Below are 27,744 nucleotides of genomic sequence, written 5' to 3'. Positions count from 1 at the left end.
GAGTGTATTTCCTAAGGGTCTTCTCAACTGAATGCTCAGGGTGATTCTATCATGAACAATGTCCTTGCAATAAATATCACATGAGTTTTTTGGTTATAATGACTTTAATTGTAGTTTATAGCTGAGATCCTTCGTTTTGATGATCAAAATTTTGAACAATATGACAAAGAGAAAACAAAAGAAAACGTGAAAAGAGAAAGTAATTGACCAGGGCTGATTACAAGATACGATACAGAAGAAAGTTGCTTGTTGCTTATCCACTGGCAAAGAATCTTTGCCTCTTCTGAGTGTAAAAAGAGCTCTTCCAACACCCCTCTCTGTCTCTTGCTCAGTCTAGACCTTCGCTTTTTTTTAGGACTTTGATCATGTTCCTGGCTATAGTAAACAGAAATTAAATACATAAATGAAAGTTTTTAAATTGCATGAGCCTCCCTTTCTTCGCCTGTATAATCTAGTGACTAAAAGTGACCAGAGTTTTTGTATGATGAGGCACAGGGCACACTTGTAATGCCGGGGGTCCTCAGTAAATAAGGAGTTCTGATGATTTTCATTTTATGGTATTTGTCTTGCCTCCTTCCTTTTTCCTCTCCTATCCCTGTGACTCCACAGCAGACAGATATTTTAGAAAACAGGGTGAGAAAAGCTATACACCCCATCCCACAACTCAGTCACACCTCAGTTGTAAAAACTGGGAAGCTAAGTTGTAAAAGTCTGGGGAGCTAAGTTAATGACATTTTTACAGTCACAACCCCTTCTTTCTTAGGACACATCTCACTTGTCTTGTAGTGGTTGCGAATTGGTTTTCCATGCTGTCCCTTCTTACCTGCCCCGTGAGTGCACACGCATGCGCTGAGATGCTTAGTTTGACCATGCCACTAAGAGTGAGCATATAAAGAAAACAAATGAACAACAAACCCAAACCTCTTAAACCATCAGATTATAAATGTTTGAAATACCCAATGTCCTTCAGAACTTCCAAATGGTATTTTCTTTGCAGGTAAAAATCTACTCTCTTGACATATAGCTTAAATGACTGCTAATGTCTAAAATACCCAAACTTTTCTCTTTGCTTGGCAAGCATGCTTTACTTTTTTCCCTTCATTTTGGAAAGAGATTCCCAACAACCCTTCTGTAAAGATTAAATACATAGGCCTCTAGTGTTTAAGTTGACTGAACTTTTGCCTTTGTAGGCATTTTTTTAAATTTTATTTCCTTAAATCCTTGTACTTTTCCTATTTTTAGCCAAGGAAAATTTTATCAACTACCTGGTCAGAACTTACATGATTATGATTATGTATACATTGTTATTATATTTGTTTGGCAGATTACTCCTTTCCAAGTAAATTAATGACATTTCATTTGAAACTTTTATATAACCTACACGTTTCCTGTAGAATCTAAAATTCTTTTCCATTTGTAGTAAGCACCGGTAACAAACAGGCAATACTTGTGATAGGCTAGTCCACCAACCTGTCAGGATAGCATCTGAGGCCTAGACAGGCAAAGGTATGGTCAGGTTGAGAGGCATGCTGGCGGTGAGCCGTCACTGAAGCCCAGATGTCCACGTTCCAGTTGAATGGTCCATGCATCATTCCTCATTTTGTTATATGACCATTGCTACACCTTTGAAAATAGTAGAACATAAGAATAATTTATTGCTGCTTACATTTAAAGTTACTCTGATGGAAAGAAGGATGAATGAGTGGTAAACCTTGTGGATTTCCACATAGTACCTGAAGACACAGAGGAGTGCTCATTCATTACTGCATACTCCACTCTTGGCATGGTGCTTAGCTTTATATGTATTTGCTAAATAAATGACAAGTAGAAAGAGAGTAGCTGCTGAGTTGATAAAACCTGAATACATTAATGATGAAACAACAGACCCCTTAAAGTTCAGTGTCTGAATGCAGCCTTTCAGTTTGGGAATTAGAAGCCTCAATTTTGCCTGTTGTGCCACATATCCCATTTGAGCAGTGGCCTGATGGATGCTAACAGCTGTGAAGCACAGTTGTTTCAAAGAAGGTAGAAAACCAAACAAACCAAAACAAACCACAGCATTAGAGACTTCAAAACCATTTGTTCTAAATTTAGTACAGTATATGCAACTTGGGAGTTCTAGCTACAGTTATGGTCAAAAATTCTGTAGTCATTTATTTTTTCTAGGCATGAGAGGCAGAATAATTAAGACTACCCTCAATAATTCACATACCCATAATCACCTCCCATTGAATGCAGGAAGCATCTGTGTTTATGAGGGGATATCACTCCCATAATAAAGTTATGTTATGTAGTACAGCTGACTTTAAGGAAGGGAGATTATTCTTGATGGACTGGACCTAATTAGGTGAGCCCTCAAAAAGGGCAGGTTTCCTTCTTCCTGGAGAAAGGGATTCAGGTACTGAGGATTCCACATAAGGGAGATTCTCCACTGATGGCTCTGAAAATGGAGAGGGCCAATGGCGAGGAATGCAGTCAATTTCTAGGAGCTGAGAGTGGCCCCTGTCTGACAGCTAGTGAAGATACAGAGGCCCTAACCCTGTAGTGACTGACAGATTAACTCGATTCTACCAACAATGAGAATCTTGCAAGTGGTCCCTTCCCAAGAACCTCCTGAAAAGAATACAGTCCAGCAACAAGACACCTTGAGAGTGAGGACCTGAACAGAGAACACAAATGAGTTGCATCTACACTATTGACCCACAGAAATGTGAGATAATAGGTGTTATTTTAAGCCACGGTGTCTGACATAATTTGTTACGTAGAGATGAAAAGCTAAGGTATTGGGTATCTCAAAGGATGGATCAAGGCTGATTTTTAGGACTTTCTCAAAATTTTAACCCAAGAAATATTTCTAAACAGCTAGTAATTTGTGAAACTTAAGAAGTGTGTTTTCTCATATATACTTTTATCTCATCATCCCACCAATTCAGTAAAAAGAATATCCTTATTCTCTACTCTAAATGTTTTTAACATAGTGTCATATAGGGTAATTTTATTGCTCAAGATACAAAGGCAGACAGTGGAATGATGCCTAGAATTTAAAACAAGACCAGGTACAATTAAGTATTACTGCTCTTAGTGTGTGAAGACAGGATCAGTATTAAATCCTTAAGATTCATCAGAACTGGGGCTAGGGTGAGGCAAGTGAGGCTTGAACTCAAAATTTAAGGTCAGGGGTAGATCAAACAATCTCAGTAATCAAGATGAATTATGCTTTTATTCAATATTAAACAGAATAAGGTTAATGCCAAAAATCCATAATGAGAAAGTATCACACTTTTAAATAAAGATACCATCCATGGGCTGGAAATAGTCTTAAACAAGTGAGGCACAGACTGTCAGGGTCATCCATGTGTAGGGTCAGATCCCGTCTCTTTAAGACTTTAATATTTTATTCCCCACTCTCCTCACCTTAATCCTGGTCCTGACTCAATAACATGCACCCTAGATACTTCGTTGTCTAGGTGTTAACACCTCCTAGTAACTGGAAGACAAGGAAGTATCTGAAGGTTATTCAGAAATTTTTATTTTATTTTATTTATTTGAGAGAGAGAGGGAGAGAGGGAGAGATCATGAGGAGGGGGGAAGGGTAGACGGAGAAACAAACTCCCCACTGAGCAAGGAGCCTGATGCAGGACTCAATCTCAGAAACTTGGGATCTGACCTGAGCCAAGGGCAGCCACCCAACCGAACTGAGCCACCCAGGGGCCCCTATTCAGAAGCTTTCTAGTCAGTTGTTTTGGTTGCGTGGCAAGTGGCAAAGTAATGTGTTCAAAAATAGTTTTCCTTGGGGCACCTGGGTGGCTCAGTGGGTTAAGCCTCCGCCTTCAGCTCAGGTCATGATCCCAAGGTCCTGGCTCTCTGCTTGGCGGGGAGCCTCCCCCACCCTATCCCGCCTGCTTCTCTGCCTATTTGTGATCTCTCTCTCTCTCTCTGTCAAATAAAAATAAAAACAAAATCTTTTAAAAAATCTTTTCCTTATCAAACTCAACACTCAAAAAACAAGTAATCCAGTTAAGATATGGATAGAAGATCCTTTTCCAAAGAAGGCCTCCAAATGGCTAACAGATACATGAAAAGATATTCAACATCACTCATCATCAGGGAAATACAAATCAAAACTATAATGGGATACCACCTCACATCTGTCAGAATGGCTAAAATCAACAACATAAGAAACAACAGATGTTGGCAAGGATGAGGAGAAATGGGAACCCTCTTGCACTGTTGGTAGGAAGGCAAACTGGTGTAGCCACTCTGGAAAACAGTATGGAGTTTCCTCAAAAAGTTAAAAATAGAGCTACGCTATTATCCAGCAATTGCACTGGTAGGTATTTACCCAAAGGATACAAAAATACAGATTTGAAGGGGTACGTGCACCCTGATGTTTATTGCAGCATTCTAAAAAATTGCCAAACTGTGGAGAAAGCCCAATATCCATCGCCTAATGAATAGATAAAGTAGATGTGGAATATTACTCAGCCACCAAAAAGAATGAAATCTTGCCATTTGCAGTGGAGCTAGAGTGTATTATGCTAAGTGAAATAAGTCAGTCAGAGAAAGACTAATACCATACGATCTCACTCATGTGTGGTATTTAAGAAAGAAAACAGATGAACATATAGGAAGGGGGAAGATTAAAAAAGAGAGAGAGCAAAACAAACTGTAAGAGACCCTTAATGACAGAGAACAAACTAAGGGTTGATGGAGGGAGGCCGGTGTGGGGATGGGCTAGATGGGTGATGGAGATTAAAGAGGGGACCTGTTGTGATGAATGCTGGATGTTGTATATAAGTGATGAATCACTGAATTCTACTCCAGAAACCAATACAGCACTATGTGTTAACTAACTAAAATGCAAGTTAAAAACAAATTTAAAAACCCAAATAGAGTTCTCTTTATCTGCCAAATTGGCCCCTGGCTATGTTAATCTGAGCATGGTGTCACAGGTATTGTGTTCATCAAAGACAGAGCATCCATTTCCTCTGAATTAGTAACAGATAGAGCCCGTGTCTCCTAAACATCGTTCTCTGGGCTGGAGTTGATGTCTAAGAGAATGAGACATGGGAATGAGGAAGCCTTCAGAAGTTCAGTCCTTCACTGGCAGTGTAGCCATTGAAATGACTGATATGGTATTGGAAGCAGCAGGTTTAAGAGTGGACAGTTTGTCTGAGTTGGACTGGAGCAGAACATATAGATGAACAAGGTCTTGAGCCACTGAAAGGCTAAAATCATTGTCAGGGGCCAAATCAATCTAGGTCCCTTCTGCTTGAGAACGTGTTATAACATCATTCACAGAGGAGCAGGATGGGTGAAGGCACAGGGGAATACAGTTCTAACTTACCCATTCTAACAGAATGGTGACAAACCGGGTTTTATAACCTGACTCCCTTTCCATGGTTTCAGTGTCTTTGCTTGACAACTATTTTGTATTGCCAGGCTTATTAACCTGGAAATATGTCTAAAAGTGACCTACTCAAGAAGTAAATATTCATTCAAAAATCTAAGTATTTAGTTTACTAACAAGTAAAATGAGAAGTTGGAAAGTCTTTTTTAATAAATTGAGAGTACATATTAGCATATTTATTCGAACAATTCAGATGTTTTTGCATTGGCTACAGTAATGAATCGCGCCCTGATTCTATTAGGATAGCCCTATATTGAATAAATTTGTGAACCCAGACGAGGGAGTATACAATTTTATCTTTTACGTACATGCACGCAACCTAAGAGAGTAATAACATTCAAACAAGTTGCCATGTCTACATTAGAATTTATAAAGAAAAAAAAAATTCAACTGGCACGTTGACTGGTTAGCTATGTAGAAAGAACACGGAAAGTATATTCCTTCAAAGAAAACTAGCTTTGAGTAAATTATAGTAAAATTCTCTATTTTTCTGAAATTATAACTATCTGTAGGCACAAATAATCTGTAATGTGGCAAAGATTAGGGCCTGAACATGGATTATTTCACTGATGCCCATTAATAATTATTATTAATGGATGAATTATTCTTCCAGTTACTAACTGATTTAGTTCTCAGGCAATATTTCTCATTATTTAAAATTACAAAAAATATAATTCTGAGCTAAAGAGTTTACTGATACTGATTAGACCAAAAATCTAGCTTTCTTTACCTATCTATATATCTAGCTCTCTAGGTAGTAAAATGAGGCAACTCTAAGACTTACCTCAAGAAAACAGAATGGAAGATAACAGAAGATTCTACCTATAGACATAATTCAGCTAATAATCTCAGAAGAAATGACAGAACTCCAGAATTATAATTCAGCAGCCCCTAATGGATTAGTGGATGACACTGATGATCCTTAACAACTGCCAACATTACCACAAAGGAAACAGCAGTTGTTATGTGTCTCCTAATGGACTTAACTTAATGACACTTTGGGGGTGATTTTGCCAGCAAAGAGACAAATAATAAACCTTAATCTGAACAAGCTTCCTATAGCTATTGAAGATAAATGATACTGAGCATCAGGTATATTGAATTATTTTATCCTTTGTAATGTACGTGATGGACAATTTTCTATAATAAAATGATTTTATTACAAATATGTCTGTAAATTTGGAAACCCAAGTAAAATGGAATCATTTTTAGCAAAATATAAATCACTAAATAGGTCCATGAAGAAGTACAAATCTTTCATTGAACAAAAGAACCCAAAACTGTAGTCCTGATATATTTCCAGGGCAAATTTTGCCCTCAAAATGTAACGGGATCAGCCAGGTTGAAAGGTCATTACACCAAATGATGAAGGAAAAGCTAATCAGCACATTAAGTAAGCGCTTAAAAGCCATTCAAGAAGATGGGAAATCACTCAACCACTTTAACGGGCTAACTCTCCTTGATACAAAGACCAGATGAGTATGCCCCAAGAAAAAAATATTTGCATCAAGCTCACCCATATACATATTCTAAATAAATTCATAGCCTATGCAGTACAGCAGTGAATTAAATGAAGAAAGAGGCTGTGTCCAAGGAATACAAAGATCATATGATATGAGAAAAATCTGTGAATTGGAATTCACTATGTTAACAGAGAAGAGAAAGCATTTTATCATGTTTTGAAAGTAGAGGAAAAAAAAACACCTTTGATAAAAATTCAACACCAGTTCATGCTAGTAACTGTTAGCAAACATATTAGAATAGAATTTCCATATTCTAAAATTAACAGCACACATACATAAGTATGAAATGTTAAAACATTCCCACTAAAGTCAGAACAGGGCATGGAGGTGTGGTATCATTTCTACTATTCTAAGCTCTACTGGTTGACAGAGCCAGCATATAGCCATACATAAGAATACCAAAATAAAATATATGGATTATGAAAAGAGATAATAAGATCCTATAATTAACAACTCCAAAGAAATTGACTGTCTAATATTCAAATGTATAAGGCACTTCAGGAAACTGATGTAGCCCTCTACAGCAAAATCAGAAGTCTATCCACACAAAATAAATGGTAGAATACATCATGGAGAGCATACCATTTGAAACAGTAGCAATATCCAAAATATACCCAAAAAAAGAACTAAGAAATATGTACATGATCTTTATGGAACCAAATGTTTAAAAAGGTTACTAATGGACTTAGGTAAAAGAAATCTCAAATAGAGCAATGCACCACGCTCATATACAGTGTGCAGAATATTGTACAGATGTCACTTCTACTTAAATTATTTACAGATTTCTGCCTTACCTGATGGATTTGACTCTGGGTCAGCAGAAGAGACACAGCTCAGCACCAACAAGGTGTCAAGGTATGACACTGAGTGAGGACTGAGGGGAGAATCCACCCCAAAAGAAGGGGCAACAGAGAGATTTCCATACACGCCCCCCACCCCGCCCCCGGCTGTCAGTCTTGGAAGGTCCCAGTGATGGCTGCTCAGCTCTACTCCCACCTTAGTTCCTACTGGGGGTTCTGAGGGAAATGAAAGCCTTGATCTGATGTGAGCTAACTTCATCAGAGGAAGAAGTCCCAGACCCTGCAAGTCAGGAGTCAGAAAGGAACCCTGTTTGACTTCTGCATAGTTCTTCCACCACCAGTACTGAGGGGAGTCCTCCAGAAACCCACGCGAGATTTTATGCTAGGAAGGCCAGATGGGTGTGGCCGGAAGTGCTCACCCTGACTTCCGCTACATGCGCAGTGGAGCCTGAGTTCGTTTGAGACGTGGAGAGGTGTGGTCTCACACCAGCAAAGGAGGAGTGCCAGGAGTGGACAGTTGTCAAGGTGAGTAACTTGCTAGGCCTGAAAGGGGTACACTCCTTTCAGAATTGAGGTTCCCCAAAGAGCCTGGTCCAATTCTGGCACACCCCGCCCCCAATGTCCTGATCTTGTGGCCGAAGTACGACTGTTAGGCCTAAGGGCCCTCACTTCTGCCTTGCGCGTTTGTGGTTTGGGGGGTCTTTGGCTGAAGGGGCAGCCTCAAGTCAGCAGAGGGTGGTTTCAGAAGACCAGTTAGGAGTCAAGTTTAGTACTCTGAGTTTGAACTGAGTTCCCAAGCTGCCACAGAAGAGAGCAGGTGCATGGAGTCCTGCTCACCCCTGTTTTGTGGGTTCCTAGAAACAGTACCATTAAGGGAATAAGCAGAGGCAGCTTTTCTTGGAGCCCAGGTAGAATATCCTTATCGAGGCTAGACACACCATCTCTTCTTCCATATTCTAGGGTGACATCTTCATCAACCCAACTGCTTGCACCTAACTCCTGCCTGCCATCTCTGACCAGTGTCACCATGCCTAGAGGTCAGAAGAGTAAGCTCCGTGCCCGTGAGAAACGCCGCCAGGCCCGCTGTGAGACCCAGGCTCTGAAGGAGGCTCAGGCTACCGCAGCAGCAGCAGGAGAGTCCCCCTCTGCCTGTGCTCTCTCTGGGGGTAGACCTGCTGCTGCAGCTCCTAGGCGTCCTCAGGGAGCCGCATCTTTCACTGGGGCCGATGCAGCTCTTTCAGGCACCGATTCAGATGAAGGTGCCAGAAGCCAAGATGAGGGAAGCCCCAGATCATCGAAGGGCTCCGAGGTCTCACACAGAGACCCACTAAACAAGAAGGTAGTTTTGCTGGTGCAGTTCCTGCTGCAGAAGTATCAAAAGAGAGAGCCCATTTCAAAGGCAGATATGCTGAAGTTTGCCGTCAAGAAGTACAGGCATCAGTTCAATGAGATCCTCAAGAGAGCCTCCGAGCACATGGAGCTGGCCTTCGGGCTTGATCTGAAGGAAGTGGATCCCATCCGCCACTGCTACACCCTGGTCAACAAGCTAGACCTCACCGATGGCTCCATGCACGAGGACGAGAACATGCCCAAGACCGGCCTCCTGATGATTGTGCTGGGTGTGATCTTCATGAAAGGCAACTGCGCCCCTGAGGAGGAAGTCTGGGAAGTGCTGAATATGATGGGAGTCTACGCTGAAAGGAAGCACTTCATCTACGGGGAGCCCAAGAAGGTCATCACCCAAGATCTGGTGCAGCTGCAGTACCTGCAGTACCGCCAGGTGGCCAACAGTGATCCTCCACGCTTCGAGTTCCTGTGGGGCCAGCGAGCTTACGCCGAGACCAGCAAGATGAGAGTCCTGGAGTTTCTGGCCAAGATCCATGATACCGTGCCCAGTGCCTTCCCGTCGTGGTATGAAGAGGCTTTGAGAGATGAGGAAGAGCGAGCCCGAGCCCGAGCCGCTGCCAGGGCTCGCACCGCTGCCATGGCCAGCGCACGTGCCAGGGCCTTGGCCAGCAGCTTCTCCCACCCTAAGTGATGTCCGCGGCCGGTTGACCAGGTGGGTCAGCATTCGAATGGCGAAGGGTCAGGGCGGGGCTGGAGAAGCGGGTGTCCTCTTGTATATTGTATATATTGTATATTGTATATTGTATATTGTATATTGTATCCTCTTTGTGTTCCTCTTGTATATCAGTAACGTGGAATTTCACCCCTTTTCTTTTTTTTAGGTTTTATATCCAATGTTGAAGTTTGAAGCAGATTCTTTTCTCTGTGGAACGAAAAAGCAGTCTACGTTTTAAGTAACCGACGGCCGGGGTGGATCTAGAAGAAACACAGTGAATATTGTCTTTGTGTTCTTGTTCTATCTCATAAACTTAGAGTTGTTTTTTCTCTTTTCTTTTTTCTTTCTCTTTTTTCTTTCTCCCTTCCTTTTGCTTTCTTCTTCTTTTTGTTATATTTCAAATGTTGTTTCTTTAACAGAAAGTTTACATAATTTTCATATTTAAGTTTAGTCATAATTTTAGTTGGTTATTTCTCTTTAATAGCTTTAGGATTAGGAGTTTTGTTAGTTAGTAAACCGAATTGGGAAACCTTTCATATTTACCAAAACAGAACAAGAAGACATGGCATTGTAACAGGCTTTCCCTTGGAAATGCGAAAAAAATTGAGCGGTAAAATTACCAGGATCAGAAAATGGAGGGGAAAGAAGCAAAAGAGGTTCCATTCTCAGTTTCCCCTATACGTTTTAGTTTGTTGCTCTGTAAGGATAGAAGATACATACATGGATTTGTTTGGCTTATTTAAAGAATGGAGGAGAAATAAAATGTTTAAACAGTAGAATTCATGCTTGCTGGCTCGTTTATTTTCCAGATACTAACTGAGCGTCTGCTCTGTAAAAGTCAGTGTTAGAAATGGGGAAGTCACAGAGGGTGCCTGGGTGGCTCAGTGGGTCAAAGCCTCTGCCTTCAGCTCAGGTCATGATCTCAGGGTCCTGGGATCGAGCCCACATGGGACGCTCTGCTCAGCGGGGAGCTTGCTTCCCCCTGTCTCTCTGCCTGCCTCTTTGCCCACTGATGATCTCTGTCTGTCCAATAAATAAATAAAATCTTAAAAAAAAAAAAAAAAAAAAAAGAAAAGAAAAGAAAGAAAGAAATGGGGAAGCCAGGGTATAAAACACTCCTGGCCTTAGATGGTGCATTTCAGGAACAGTAATCATATGAAGAAGTTGGGGAAGGACCTTCTTAGACCCAAAGCACCGGTAAGAAGGAGTAAAGAGGTAAGGAGGCAGGGGGAGGGTTGGAAGAAGTGGGACAGGGAGGGGGTCTCACTGAGTCATAAGGTATAAATTCCCTGAAGAAAGGCAGTTTGGGGTTCTTAGGAAACTGTGCCCCTCTCGGTGGGATAGACTGTTAATTGAAGCTGCGCGGCAGGCCACACGGGACTATGGGACTGGTGAGCAGAGGCCAGACAGACAGATGGTTTCTTGGTGTTGAAGGACGTGAAATGCAAACCTGCTCTTTAGCGTTACTTTGGTACCATCAGTAAACCGGAGGAAAACCTCCACAGGCAGAAATGGAAGGCATCCTGTGTTCTTGTTCACGGCGGCTGGACAAGGAGCGCAATCTCATCGTAGGCACAGCATCATCGGGGAGTATCTAATAAGGGTGCTACTCCTTGAAGGTGGGATGCCGCGAAGATACTGTGTTGGCTGTCCGTGCTGAAGTGGGTGAGGAACCAGGTCCCAATGCATTGAAAGCCCGGTGGTGGGTATTAGGGAGGGCATGTATTTCATGGAGCACCGGGTGTGGTCTATAAACAATGAATCTTGGAACACTGAAAAAATAAAATAATTTTTTTAAAAAGGGCATTTTAAGTAGATTATCATGAGTGCAATTTTGCAGAGTGTAAGGGGGGATTAAATTTTGGGTGGTGGTGAAATGGGTGAAAATAAGGGTGGTTTGGATGGAAAGGGCACCTGGGAGCAAAGATCTTGGTCTTTGACACATTCTGGGACATCTGAGATACCTCTGGCTTGGGGGGTGGGGGGAACTCTTCTACTCCCAAGTTAAGTTAACTTACTCTGAACTGGGTAAAATCTTCTTTAGTTTTACTTGCTGAGAAGCATTATGGGCTAATTTGGTGTTATTTGTCCTAAAAGTTGCATATTCTGTGATATCTCCTCAATTTAAAAAATCTCAAAAAATTTAAAAAATAAAATAAATTTCCCCAGAGAGGAGGATGGTGTATCATCAGCAGGTAAAAAGAAAGAAAGAAAGAAAGAAAGAATGAATGAATCAGTTCTATGATAGCTACCATTCATTGAAGACCTACTATTTTCCAATTATTCTGCCAAGCGCCTCATTCCTGTTACATTTATTGGAACAGTCCCACAGGATGGGGCTTATCAGACATATTTTGCAGCTGAAGAACTTGGAATTTTCTCAAGTTCACATGGCTGGTAAGTCGCAGTGCCAGGACTCGATCCCTGGTTCTATTTGACTGGGCCCCATACTTTTCCATTCCTCCAGCTTGAGGCGACCTTCTGGCTCTTAATTTTCTATCCTTCTCACTACTCCAAGGTGTATCACAGGTCATTAAAAACCCAAACGCTTTAGCCACATGCTAAAAGCAGTCCTGGAGAAGGAAGGTGAATGGGAGAATAAAGCACGATTTGGCGGTTATGTGTAAGGCTCCTGTTGTCCCGGCACTTGTCTGCATTATAGCCCTTGTCTCCTGAGCGTTCCCCAGTGTGTCCTCCGGTCCAAACTGGAACCTCATTTGCTAACCAGCTCTCCACAGTCTGCTGGATGCTGCACCCAGCTTCCGGCGATCCAGACAGTCCTGAATCACCTGCCCTCCCCTAAGAGCCTTTCAGCTCCCAGTAGGGGGACCTTGGAGGTCCCAACCCTCAGTGGAACCATAGCCAGCGGAGTTTAGATACTGGATTACCACAGCCCCCTCACCCCCGCCAATCCCTACAACAATAAGGAAGTGTAGTCTAAACAGGTGTTTAGACTCTTACAGAATAGATGGTTCTCGGCATGTAACTGAGGTTAGGTGGGGGTCTTGTAAACAGCACAGATATTGTCAGTAGGGTTTTGCAGGAGTGTGGAGTCTGAGACTGGCACTGAACATACACTGAGGACTGAGCTCACATAGTTGGTCGTCAGCAATCAAAGCCTCCCTCGTAATTGGTTAACTGTGGAAATCACTGGGCAGCAAACATTTACTGAGACTGAATTCCTCAGAACCTGGAGCTTTCCTAAGCAGGGGATAAATGGTTTCTTGACAGACATACTTTCTTGGAACAGCAAACACTAAAATAATTTGCCATTCTTCTGCTGCCTCTTATCTCAGTACTCGCCCCAGAGGAAAATGTTGGTTTGTCTTTGTGCCTAATGGCATCTGTCCAAGTGTCCTGCACATTCAGTCATGCTAAGGATTGCTCAGTCTCCCAAGTTTTGATCATGCTTCCATAAAGAGACCCTTCTCATCCTATAGAGAGTCTAGAACTCATTTAAAAGGTGAGTACAGAAAGGTGCCATTGAGTGCAAAAGGTGAGCCCTCTTTACTGAGATTTTACAGGATCCTTTTGAAAATTAAATGTGGGGGCACCTGGGTGGCTCAGTCGGTTAAGCATCTCCCTTCAGCTCAGGTCATGATCCCAGGGTCCTGGGATCGAGTCCCGTATTGGGCTGCTGGCTCAGCAGGAAGCCGGCTTCTCTCTCTCCCACTCCCCATAATTGTGTTCTCTCACTTGCTGTGCCTCTGTCAAATAAATAAATAAATAAAACCTTAAAAAAAAAATGTGATCCAGTCTTTGAAAGCACCTGTCACATAGCAGGATTGGAAAAAACCAGAAGAACTGCAAGGCAAACTGGCCTACTTCGAAACTCCAAGAAGAGGGTTGTTTTCATAACAAATTCTAAGAGTTGCTTGTTATTGAGCACCTACTATGTTACAATTAATGGGAGAGGCTGCAAGGGCTTATCACATCATGTCTTGGTCTTCCTGGGCTGATGGGGAGACTATATTGCCTCCCTGCTTAAGAAGGGTGGTGCAACCACTGTCTTGACACTGAAACAAGAACAGACACAGTGTTTGTCACCTCCAGGCCAAGGTATTTGGGAGCTAGTACAACTCTGTTTGATTCAGCAGCAAACGGAGACCCTTGTTGAGAAGTTGAGCCATTTGATGGGAGTTGCCTGGACCCCTGCGTTATCTGACAGAGGGGGCCCTCGGCAACCCACATCAGACCATGTGTATGACAAACAAACTTTTGTTGTTTTAAGCCTTGGCAGGTTTGTTCTCAGGATCAGACATTGGTCACTTTATCTGATTAATGCACAGCTACTATCCTTGTGGTGAGATGTATTTAAATATTTTAATAACAAAGGTAATAGTATATATGTTCTTATAAAGACTTCTAACAATGCACATAAATTACAGTCTCCCCTCTCCTCAAAATTCAGCCTCCTCGGGCACCTGGGTGGCTCAGTGGGTTAAGCTGCTGCCTTCGGCTCAGGTCATGTATTGGGCTCTCTGCTCAGCAGGGAACCTGCTTCCTCCTCTCTCTCTCTCTGCCTTCCTCTCTGCCTACTTGTGATCTCTCTCGCTCTCTCTGTCAAATAAATAAATAAATTTAAAAAAAAAGATTAAAAAAAAATTCAGCCTCCTCCTTAGAGGTAATCACAATGGACAATCTGATGTGTGTCATTTTAAAGCTGACCTGAGGCTTTTTCTTATGTAGATGTGCTATAAAAATATATTGAATTTTTAAGGATTGTCATTAACAATGTATATATTGTTCTGCCTCTTGTCCTTCATGTAATAAAGTGAACACAAGGTATTTCCATGACAGGACATACAGACCCAACACACTCTTAACTGATCCCTAGAATTCTTTTTTCTTTTAAAATAGGTTTATTGAGGTTCACAAAAATCAGTTCATACTTAATATGTGTGGTCGGATGAGTTTGGACATATGTATACATCTGTGGAATCATCATCACAATCAAGGTAAGACGTATCCATCACCTCCAAAAGGTTCCTTGTGTCCCTTTGGTTATTTTTCTAAAAAACATGTTACATGAACTCTCTTAAGACTATTTAAGTGTGTAGTATGGTACTGTTAACTGTAAGCCGATCTCCAGAATTAATTCATCCTGCATACCTGGAACTTTCTATCAGTAGACCAACTCCCCATTGCCTCCTCCTCCCAGCCCCTGGTACCCACAGTTCTATTTTCTGATTCTGCAGGTACGATGACGTTAAGTACATCATAGAAGTAGAACCACAGGGCATTCATCCTTCTGTGAGTGGCTTGTTTTACTGAGCATAACGTCCTTCAGGCTTGCCCGTGCTGCTGCAAATGGCAGGATTTCCTCTTTTAAGGCATTTTGGGTGTTGACCCCAAATGAACAAATATTTTTTTTCTTTTTAATTTTAAAGGAAAAGGGTTTTATTCGAGCCCAAGTTAGGACAACTGCCCTGGATATACAATCTTCAAAAAGAAGAGAGCGCTTCAGGGAAAGAACATTTGGTGTAGGGTCAGATAATTTTTTTTTTTTTTCTTTTTAACAAAAAAAGTTACAGGGCGCCTGGGTCGCTCAGTGGGTTAAGCTGCTGCCTTCGGCTCAGGTCATGATCTCGGGGTCCTGGGATTGAGTCCCACGTCGGGTTCTCTGCTCAGCAGGGAGCCTGCCTCCCCCTCTCTCTCTGCCTGCCTCTCTGCCTACTTGTGATCTCTCTCTGTCAAATAAATAAATAAAATCTTTAAAAAAAAAAGTTACAAATCATCACAACAAAGGGCATTACAGAAAGTTACAGACTTTATCTTATGTGTTTAGTATGTGCAAGGCTGTAGGACCTCCATCTTATGGGAACGAGGGAGACTTTTTTTTTTCTTTGTTTGGAATGTTCCTTTCCTGGTTGTTTTCGTGAAGCAGACAGACGTACTGTGCCCGGGGCAGAAATAGAGCTCCTGTTTCAAGGTCTGGCTGAGTCATTTTGACCTTGGTAAATGGTAAAGCTGCTGTGGGATCCCAGCAGCAGGGCCCGCAAACATAACAAGTGTGAAAATCTCCTTTATCAATGGTGTGTATGAATGTGTATATATTTATTAAAACAGATGGGGCGCCTGGGTGACTCAGTCGGTGAGGCGGCCAGCTATTGGTTAGGACTCAGGTCATGATCCTTGGGATCATGGGATTGAGCCCCGCGTGGGGCTCGGGGAATCCATGCTCAGCGGGGAGTCTGCTTGAGATTCTCTCTCTCCCTTTGCTCTTCCCCGACTTCTGAATGTGCCGTCTCTAAAATCAATAAATCAATCTTAAAGACATATATATGTGTATGTATACGTGCACACACACACACACACACACACGCACATCACATTTTCTTTATCCATTTCTCTTCAGTGGATATTTAGTTTCTTTCCAGAACTTGGCTATTGTGAATAGTAATTACAAAGAGGGTAAAAATGAATTACTAAAAATAGTAATTACAAAGAGGGTATCTCTTTGAGATACTAAATTCCATTTTTTTGAGTATTTATACCCAGGAATGAGATTGCTAAATCATATGGTATTTCTATTTTTAATTTTTTGAGGAACTTCCACACCGTTTTCTATAGTGGCTGCACCATTTTACATTCCTACGAACAGTGTGCAAGCCTTCAATGTCTCCACATTCTTGCCCACGCTTTTTTTTTTTTTTTTTATATTAACCATCCTAACTGATATGAGGTGATATTTCATTGTGGTTCTGATTTGCATTTCCCTCATAATTAATGATGTTGAGCATCTTTTCATAGACCTCTTAGCCTATTGAAGGAGACCTCGTCAGGAAGAACACAGGAGCAATCAGGGCAGTGCAAGTCTTGATTACACGGAGACGTTAATCATGTATTATTGGCAACTCCAATCATCTAGTCCCAAGCTCTCCCCCCATAAAAAGAATAGGTAAAGATCATCTTACTTATGTTTGTGCAATAATTAATTTAACCATTCTCTTCCTAATAGACATATAAAGTGTTTCCCATTTGTTGCTATGATTAACAGGACTGAAATCAACATCTTTGAACATGAAATCTTGGGCAAAGGTGCATGCTTTCTCATAGGAAAGACATAGCAAAGTACAAGCCTGATGTAAGTGGGTGAGTGTGAAGATTGGGAAGTTTTAACAAGTATTGTTGAACTTCTGCTCCAAAAGTGCTCTACCACTTCATAGTCTGACCAGTGAATGTGTGTGACTGCCTTACATCCTCCTAGGCATTTTATTCATCACACTTTGAAATTTTGGTCAAACTTTGGGGTGAAAGATGGTCTCAGTATTGTTTTACTTTTTATTTCCTTTTTTTCTAAAAAGGTTGAATATAAAATTCAGTGACTCCCTTAGAGTGGCACTTCTGCATTAATGTCTTGAGTGCCTGGATTTTTCTCAGCATACTTTTATTTTATTTTATTTTTATTTTTTTGTTAAGATTTTATTTACTTATTTGCCAGAGAGAGAGAGCACAAACAGAGGAAATGACAGGCAGAGGAAGAAAAAGAAGCAGGCTCCCGCCGAGCAGAGAGCCCAATGTGGGACTCGATCCCAGAACCCTGGGACCATGACCCGAGCCGAAGGCAGAGGCTCAACTCTCTGAGCCACCCAGGCACCCAGCATACTTTTATATTTTGAAAAAGACATTCCTCCTTATAAAAGCAAGGACTTCACAGAAGGATCAGTTGCTGAGCCGTGGAGTGAGGCAGGACACTCTTAGCTAATGAGGGTTGGAGGTCAAAGCAATTGCGAGGGCCCATAAGGGAGAGAGAGACCATGTGTAAAACCTCATAGAGAGAGCCCAGGGCAGGTTGGTGGTCAGCATTCTGGATCGAGAGTTGAGCACAAAGTGGGCAAAGAACCATAAGGACAAGAGCGAAGAATGTGTAGTGGGTCCAAGAATTTCTGTTAGTAGGCTTGGCAAATCTCTGAATTGCCACCACCAGTTGAAGTTGTGAGGTGGTCTCAGTGGGCAGGTCTGCTGGCGGAGAGGACACCCTGCCCTGCCTCTAAAGTCTCCATGCCCAAAGTCAGGCAGACCACAGATGGCTTTCCGGCATCACGTGGACAGATGGCTTTCCGGCATCACGTGGTGGTGCTGCCTTCTGGATCCCGGGAGGGCCACATCTCTTGGCTGCTGTGGTAGCTCACAGCGTCCTCGCCAGTGTTCCAGGTTGGGCAGGTTTGCTAAGTGATGACAGCTGAGATGGGCCACGAGTACCAGTGAGCAGTGCAAGGGGCCTACCTCTGCAGGGAGGTGGAACTGAAGGGAGATATGCTTCGGCCTATTGCCTCAGTGATTCTACAGATAAAGGGTTGAGTGTGGACATGTCTGCAAGAGATGATCTAGATGGTATTTGCAATTCACACTGTCCTTCCTGGTTCCTGACCTCCTGGCACACCAGAGGCCTGATGTCCTATGGCTTTATCTGGTGGCCTCTATTGCCACCAGCTACTTCCTAGGGTAAGAGGTTGACTCAGAATGCAGACATTTGTAGGATGGATGGAGAATCCGTGACGATGGGACTGTTTATTAAATCGACCATGGGTGACAGGGATGCATGGAGTCCAGAGCTGTATCTTTCTGGTTATAATAACCGAGACTGGATATACTTGAAAAAAAAAAAAAAATCTGTACTAGTCCTCTCCAGGTTATCACATGATCTGTAGCGCAATGTAAATCACTACTTACTGTGTAGTATGGGGAGGATTTGTGTTTCTAAGAAAGTTGCGTTTATTGCCTAAGTGACAGCTGAGTGAGAATAATGTACAGTGAACAGGACAGGAAATAAGGTTTATTTCCCTGTATTAGAAATTTAATAGAAGTTGTATATCCTCCCTTGAGCAGGTTTCCCCCTTTTATTTGTGACTGCTGCTTTATCTCCTCCACCAGTCATAACACAGATTACTCCTTGCCTCTCCTTCCACATTTGCATAAGTAAGTCTCCTATCCCACACTCTTTGTAAAGTTCTGTATTTTATTTGAAATCACTACATCTATCAGAAGCACATTATTATCATTTGGCTCAATAAACTGCAGTTAGACCCCAGCAATTATGGCCTAGAAGGACAGAAAAGTGGATATTGGCAAACACTAATAATTGTACAAGTTACGGCCTCCCTATTTAAAGTCTTTCATTTTGAAATAATTTTATACTTACACATAAATTGTAAAAATAGTACAGGGAATTCCTGTGGCTCTTACAACCAGTTCAGCCAAACAAGGCTGTTTACATTGTGATAGTTCATTTAGCAGAACTCATAGACTGACATTGGTAGAGTAGTATTTAACTGCAATCAAATCTGGATTTCACCAGACTTCAAGTAGACAGGCAATCAGTGCTTTTTGTTATGTTTTGTTTTCTTTGGTATATAGCTGGAGACATTTTTATCCCATGTATAAATCTGTATAGAATTCAGACACACAAACTTCCCCAAGCCCCAGAGAAACTCCCTATGTACCTTCTCTTTTGGGGTTTAGTATTTTTTTTCATGTTATGTGCAGTCTTTAATCCGCACCCTATTTCACCATACCCCCACTCGGCTCCCCTCTGGAACCATCCGTTTCTTCTCTATTGTTCAGAGTCTGTTCCTTGGTTCTTTTTCTCCCCCCTTGCTCATTTGTTGTTTCTAATTCCACATGAGTGACATCATAAGGTATTTGTCTTCCCCTGATTTATCTCATTTAGCATTATACTCTAGCTCCATCCACTCATAACAAATAGCAAGTTTTCATTCCTTTTTTATGGATGAATAATATTGCATTGTGGGTATGTACACATGAATATACATACATGCATGCATCATGTCTTTATCCATTCAACAATTGATGGACACTTGGGCTGTTTCCATAGTGAAGTTATCGTAAATAATGCATCAGGGTGTATCATATTTGCATTATTATATTTGTATATTTTTGGTAAATACCCAGTAGTGTGATTGCTGGATCACAGGGTAGTTCTATTTTTAATGTTCCTTCTTTATAATTACAGCAGATGGAATCCTTGGCAACCATTGATCTATTCTCTATTAGTATAATTTTTCTTTTCTGAAAATGTTATATAAATGGAATTTAAAATTACATAATTTTATGAAATGGGCTTTTTCAGTTGGTCTAATGCGCTTGGGATCCTCCCAAGTTGTAAGGACAAATAGTATGTCCCTTTTGACTGCTGAATTGTATTCCCAGTTTATCCTTTTATCCACTGAAGGAGGCCGAAGTTATCTCTGGTTTGGGGCAATCACAGGTACATTTGGGTATGCTGTTTTGTGTGAACATCTATTTTCATTTCACTAGGGTAAATTTTCAGAAGGGGATTGTTCTGTCATCTGGTAAGCATATGCTTAACTTTGGAAGAAACGGGTAAGTTGATTTCCAGCGATCCTGGACCATGTTACACTGTCACCATCACCAAGAATCAGATCTACTTGTTCTGTATCCACAGCAGCACTTGCTATTTTCAGTAATTTCTGCTTTACCTATTCTAGTAGGTATGTGGCAGTATGTTGTTGTGGCTTAAATTTACATTATAGTAATGGACAGCGATGTGAATAGTTTGCCATCTCCTTATTTACTATCCATACATCCTCTCTGGCGAACTGTGTGTTCAAAAGCCATATGCTCATTTTCTATGTAGATTGTTTCTTGATGTTAAATGTAGAGAACTTTTTTAGGGCAGTGGGGGATGGTATACATGTGATCAAAGCGTCGTTAGCTAGATACCAAAGAAAACACAACCCAAGTCTTTGATCAGAGAGGTGACTGGTAAGTATTTCTCACCGGTACATAGTGGAGGTGAGCTGTGTGCCTTAAAGTTTGGGGTGATCCTGTGGCCTGCAGTAAATGCATAGGACATCATCAGTGGAGGGAAAATTTTAAAGCTCTGCCCCTGAATCTTCCCAGTGTGCCTTGGGACCAGCAGTTTCTACTGCTTCATCGTGGGACCCTGAGAGACCAATGCTCTTGGTATCCATGCGGTTATGGAAGGACAGCACATCTGAAACCTTACAGGTAAGTACGAGCCTTTATTATTATTTGAATTTAGTGTAAGGCTTCGAATTAGCAAATATCACAGTAAATCACATTGGTAAGGCCAGTATTTCTTTTCAGTAACCCTTGAGCATGGATGCGTGCTCGCAGACCACATGACTGGTAGATGTCGGTGTGCATAGTCACGCCGAGACCTTCCCAGCAAGAAGGTAACGTTGTTGGTATAGTCCCTCTTGCTCAAATATAAAATGAACAGTCATGACGAAGGCAGACATGCTGAAAAGAATACAAAGAACTCTTCTTTGTGGCCTTCTAGAATGCCTCTGAACACTTGGCAGGTAGTCTTTTGCCTTAAGTTCAAAGACATGCACTCTGCCAAGCATTTCTATGGCCTTGTCAGCAAACTGGTTGTCACCAGTGACGGGAGCTTAAATGGTGGCAGCAGCTGCCCGAGACTGGTCTCCAGAAGACTCTCCTGGGCGTGACCAGGAAGGGCTACCGCTCCGCTGAGGAATAGATTGAAGAATTCCTGAACATAATGGCGCTGTAGGCTGGGAGGAAACTCTTCACCTGTGGGAGGCCAGGAAGCTCATGACCAGACATTTGATGCAGGAAAAGTACCCCAGGACCACCAGGCGCCAGATGGACATCCTCCATGCTCTGAGTTCTTATGGGGCCCGAGAGCCCATGCGGAGACCAGAAGGAGTCAAGTCCTGGAGAAAGGTTTGAGAAAAGTCACTTAGAATGCCCACAGTTCCTTTCCTTACCAATATGATGAGGCTTTCAGAAGTGAGGGAGAGAGAGTAAAAGGGATGTGTCGCAAGGGTTGGCTGGTTTCTTTAGTTTTTTTAGTTTGTGGTTGAAGACCACAGTCTTGGGAGTCCCTCCCCACCGCCCCCATACACAACTGCACACTCTTTGCCCATTTTCTCCTTCCCCCGCACCACACACAAGGCACCATCCCATTTCTGCCCTTCTCTCAGCTACACCCACACTACACTACCCCTGCCCATCTTCCCCTTCCTTCCCTGCTCATCCCTACTACTCTCTGCACATGCAACTACACTGGAAAGCTCCATCTTCTTCCTTCCCTGTCTCCACCTGTGCTGTGCTTTCCATTTGTTACCCACACTCTTCTCACCCTTACCCCCCCGCTTCCTGTTGACCCCCCCCTCCTCCGCACACACACTCACTACGGCAGCCTTCCCACCCTCACTTTATCTACCGGTGGGCAGGCTCCCTTGTCTTCCCTTACGCACTTACACACATTGCTTCTCCTCTTGTTCTCTTCCCTTTGTTTTCTGTACACACACTACACTGGACTCTCCCTTTCCTTCCCACCTCCACACACACACAATAGAATCCCTTCCTTTTCCTTCTCCCTACACACTACGCTTTCTGATTTTCTCTTCCATTCCCTCTTCCCCGACACTACCATGTTCTGTCCCTCCCCCTCTTCCGTTTCTGACTCTGCCATCCTTCTCTCTCACACACACCGCAATCCTTTGCCATTGGCCCCTTCCCTCTTCCACAGCCCACACCGCCCCGTTCCCACCCCCTCTCCCCCTCTCTCTGTCATCCCCTCCTTTACCTTCCTTTTTTTCCCTCCACACACACTGTACTCTAACTGCTCTTCTCATTTTTTTCTCCACACCCTACTGTTATTTCATTTCCCTTCCATTCTCCAAACACACACAATGCTACACGGCCTTTCCCCAGCGTTCTCGTTTCTTGTCCCCATATACACACGCTACACCAGTCCTTTTCTACACGCACTACACTGTTCCTTCCCCTTTCTTCTCTGTACCAACATTCTACAGGATCCTCTCTCCAAACATACACGCTACTTCATTCACTCCCCTCCTTTGTTTCCGTGTTCTACAAACACACGCCATCCTATCCATTAACTTCCCTAGCCACAAATTCTACACTATTTCCTCCCTTCTCCAAATATGCACACATTACCATATCCCTACCCATTCCATCTCCACACACACACACACACACACACACACACACACACACACACTATATTCTCCATTTTCTTCTCTTACCTCAGCCACACAAGAACACAAACTACTCCATTCACTGCCCTCCTGTGCTTCCCTGTTCTACATACACACACTGCCCTATCCATTCTCTTCCCTAACCACGAATTCTACAAAACTTCCTCCCTTCTAAATATGCACACAGTATCCTATCCCTACTTTTTCCTTCTCCAGACACACTATATTTTCCCTTGTCTTCCCTTTCTTCACACAAGAACACAAACTGCTCCATTCACGTCCATCATTTGCTTCCCTACTTCACACACACCACCGATCCATTCTCTTCCCTATGCACAGATTCTACAGTGTTTCCTCTATTCTGCAAAAATGCACACAGTACCCTAACCCAAGGCTTTCCTTCTCCAGAACACTATATTCTTCGTTTTCTTTCCTTTCCTCAACAAACACACATACATTATTCCTTCTGCTTCCTCTCTGTGCAAACATTGAACACGATCCTTCTACAAACACACACACCCCATCCATTCTCTTCCCTATACACAAATTCTAGACTATTTCTTCCCTTCTCCAAATAGACACACACTACCCTAACATTACCCTTTCTTTCTACACACACACACACACGATATGCTCCCTTTTCTTTGCTTTCCTCAAAGACAGTAGCGCACACACTACCCTCCCTTGCTTCCCTGTTCCACAAACATTCACCCCTATCAATTCTCTTCCCTATACACAGATTAGAAACCATTTCCTCCTTTCTACACGAAGATACATACTACCCCATCGCTACCCTCTCCCTGTCCAACACACACGATTCTCCACATTCTACACTATGGCTTCTCCAAACACAGACTAGACTATTCACATCCCTCCTTTGCTTCCCTGTTCTACACACAGACACCACCCTATCCATTCTCTTCCCTACACACAAATTCCACATAATTTCCTCCCTTCTAAATATACACGTGGTACCCTATCCCTAATTGTTCCTTCTCCAAACACACTATATTCTCCCATTTCTTCACACAAGAACACAAACTGCTCCATTCATGTCCATCCCTTGCTTCTGTGTTTTACAAAGACACACCACCCACTCAATGTTCTTCCCTATACACAAATTCTAGACTATTTCCTGCCCTCTATGTACATATCTTTCTCCAAAAACACCATACTCTCCTTTTTCTACCCTTTCCTCAACCACACCAAAACACGTACTACACTATCCATTCCCCTTCCTTCTCTGTGCAAACCTGCCACACTATTGTTTCTGCAAACACACACACAACTCTCTTAACGTGACTCCTTTGCTCCCTGTTCTGCAAATACACACCAGCCTCGCCATTCTCTTCCCTATACAGAAATTATACACTATGTCTTCCCTCTCCAGTTATACACAGATAACCCTGACCTACCCTTTCCGTCTCCACACACACAATATATTATCTCTGTTCTTCGCCCTCCTCAACCACACAAACACGGACAATAAACTTATCCCTGCCCTGTACCAAGATTCTACACTGTCACGTCTCCAAACACACACAGTGCACTTACTCCATCTTTTGCTGCCCCATTCTAAAGACACATAAAAATCGATTCATTCACTTCCCTATAAACAAATTTAAGACTATTTCCTCCCTATTCCAAATGGACACATCTACCTATGCATATATTTTCCTTCTGGAAGCACAGTATAGTCTGCTTTTTCATCCCCTTCCTGACCCACACAAACACACCACTGCAAATTCATGTCCAGCCGTTGCTTCGGACTAAAAAACACACCACCCTGTCAAATCTCTTCCCTATACATAAATTCTACCCTATTTTCTCCCTTCTACAAGTATGCACACATGGATTGTCCCTTTGCTTTCATCTGCCACACACTAGCACTGTCTTCTCTCTTTTCTTCCCTTTCCTCATACTCACAAACACTCTACTACACTATACACGACCCTGCTTGGCTTCTCTTATCTAAAAACACACACCACCCAATCCATTCTCTACCCTACAAATTCTAGAATATTTCCTCACTTTTCCAAATGGATACACACGTACCTATGCCTCCAATGTCCTTCTCCAAAAACACTGTACTCGGCTTTTTCTTCCCCTTCCTCAAACACACAACCACACAATTCACGTCCCTAATTTGAATTCCTCTCTTGGAAACACACAACCTCTCAGTTCTGTTCCCTATACCCAAACTCTACTCCATTTTCGTCTTTCTCGGAATATGCACACACGACACTTTCCTTTCCCATTCCTGTGCCACACATTGCACTGTATTTTCCCTTTTCTTCCCTTTCCTCATTCTCACAAACACTCTGCTACACTATTTACGACCCTGCTTAGCTTCCCTGATCTACACACACACACCACCCGATCCATTCTCTTCCCTATACACTAATTCGAGACTATTTCCTCCCTTTTCCAAATGGACACACACTATCTATGCCTCCAATTTCCATCTCCAAAACACTGTACTCTCCCTTTTCTTCCCCTTCCTCAACCACACAAGCACACAACTACACTATACACGTCCTTCCTTTGGCTTCCTATCATAGAAGCACAGCACCCTGTTAATTCTCTGCCCTATACACAAATTCCACCCTATTTTCTCCCTTCTCCTAATATGCACACCTGCCACTATCCTTTCACATTCCTTTGCCCCACACTTGCGCTGTCTTCTCCCTTTTCTTCCCTTTCTTCATCGTCACAAATACTCCATTACACTATTCATGACCCTGGATGGCTTTCCGGATCTACAAATACACCACTTGCCATCGATTCTCTTTCCTACACAAATTCTGGACTATTTCCTCCCTCTTCCAAATGCACACACAACCTATTCCTCCAATTTCCTTCTCCAAAACCATTTTACTCTCCTTTTTCTTCCTCTTCCTGAACCAAATAAATACAGAACTACCCGATTCACGTGCCTATTTGCTTCCCATCAGAGAAACACACCACCCTGTCAATTCTCTTCCCTAGACCCAAATCGTACCCTATTTTCTTCCTTCTCCAATATGCGCACTTGGCACAATCCCTTCACTTGCCTTTGCCACACTCTTGCACTGTATTCTCCCTTTCCTATTTGTACAAACACACTACTATACTATTCACGACCCTCCTGGTCTTCCCTGTTGTACAAACACACCACCCTGCCAATTCTCTTCCCTATATGCAACCTCTACCCTATTTTCTCCTTTCTGCAAATATGCACAGACGACTCTTTCCTTTCCTTTTCATATTCCACACACTTGCACTGTCTTCTCCCTTTTCTGCCCTTTCCTCATCCTTACAAACGCTCTCCTACACTAACAAGACCTCTTTGGCTTCTCTGATCTACAGGCACACAGCAGACGATCCATTCTCTTCCCTAGACACAAATTCGAGCCTATTTCCTCCCTTCTCCAAATGTATCTACACTACATATACCTCTCATCAGCTTTTCCAAAAACATGATACTCTTTTTTTTCTTTCCCTTCGTCAACCACACAAACGAACTACACTATTCACGTTCCTCCATTACCTTCACTCTCCTAGAAACACACAACCTGTCAATTCTGTTCCCTACACAAAAATTCTAGGCCATTTTCTTCCTTCTCCAAATATGCATGCAGGACTCTATCCTTTGCCTTTCCTTTGTCACACAAATGCACTGTCTTCTCCCTTTTCTTCCCTTGTCTCATCCTCACAAACACTCTACTACACAATTCACGACCCTGCTTGGCTTCTCTGATCTACAAACACACATGACCCGATCTATTCCCTTCCATATACACAAGTTCGAGACCACTTCCTCCCTTTTCCATATGCACACACACTACCTATGCCTTCAATTTCCGTCTCCAAGAACAGTATACTCTCCTTTTTCTTCCCCTTCCTTAACCACACAAACACACAACTACATAATTCACATCCCTCATTTCATTCTCTCTCTTGGAAACACACATCATCTCAATGCTGTTCCCTATATACTAATTCTACCCCATTTTCTTCCTTCTCTGAATATGCACAGACGACACTCTCCTTTCCCATTTCTTTGCCACACAAGTACACTGTCTTCTCCCTTTTCTTCCCCTTCCTCATCCTCACAAATACTCTACGATACCATTCACGACCCTACCTAATTTTCAAGATCTACAAATACACACCATGCGAACGAATCTCTTTCCTATACACAAATTTGAGACTATATCTTTCCTTTTCCAAATGGACACATAGTACCTGTGCCTCCACTGTCCTTCTCCAAAAACACTGTACTCTATTTCTTCCCCTTCTCACCCTCACAAACACAAAACTACACTATTCACATCCCTCGCTTGCTTCCATCTCATAGAATCATACCTCCTTGCCAATTTTCTTCCCTATACATAAATGCTACCCTATTTTCTCCCTTCTCCAAATATGCACACATCGACTGTTCCTTTGCTTTCCTCTGCCACACACTTGCATTGTCTTCTCCCTTCTCTTCCCTTTCCTCATCCTCTAAAACACTCTACTACACTATACACGACCCTGCTGGCTTCTCTTATCTAAGAACACTCACCACCCGATCCATTCTCTTCCCTACAAATTCTAGACTATTTCATCCCTTTTCCAAATGGACACACAGTACCTATGCATCCACTGTCCTTCTCCACAAACACTGTATGCTCCTTTTTCTTCCCCTTCCTCAACCACACAAACACACAACTACACAATTCACATCCCTTGTTTGATTCCCTCTCTTGGAAACATACAACCTGTCAATTCTCTTCCGTATACACAAATTCTACCCCATTTTCTTCCTTCTCCGAATATGCACACACGACACTCTCCTTTCCCATGCATTTGCCACACACACTTGCAGTGTCTTCTCCCTTTTCTTCCCTTTCCTCAATCTCACAAACACTCTACGACATTATTCAGGACCCTGCTTTGCTTCTCTATTCTACAAACACATACCACCCGATCCGTTCTCTTCCCT

At 42.5% G+C, this 27,744-nt stretch overlaps 1 protein-coding gene and 1 non-coding gene across 2 annotated transcripts; one reads left to right on the top strand and one right to left on the bottom strand.

The window, feature by feature from the left end:
* The first annotated feature begins 8,760 nt into the window (after positions 1 to 8,760).
* Positions 8,761 to 9,771, top strand: LOC132007424 (melanoma-associated antigen B18-like). The gene has a single exon (XM_059385570.1). It carries the CDS (start codon positions 8,761 to 8,763, stop codon positions 9,769 to 9,771), a length of 1,011 nt encoding a protein of 336 aa, XP_059241553.1.
* Positions 9,772 to 16,582: 6,811 nt separating this feature from the next.
* On the bottom strand, positions 16,583 to 16,718 carry LOC132007954 (U8 small nucleolar RNA). Its single transcript, XR_009401500.1, has one exon. It is a non-coding gene; the product is annotated as a U8 small nucleolar RNA (small nucleolar RNA).
* Positions 16,719 to 27,744: the final 11,026 nt, after the last annotated feature.

The sequence above is a fragment of the Mustela nigripes genome, chromosome X, assembly GCF_022355385.1.
Source record: "Mustela nigripes isolate SB6536 chromosome X, MUSNIG.SB6536, whole genome shotgun sequence".
In the NCBI taxonomy this organism is placed as follows: domain Eukaryota; kingdom Metazoa; phylum Chordata; class Mammalia; order Carnivora; family Mustelidae; genus Mustela; species Mustela nigripes.
This window is presented reverse-complemented; position numbering and strand designations above follow the sequence as displayed.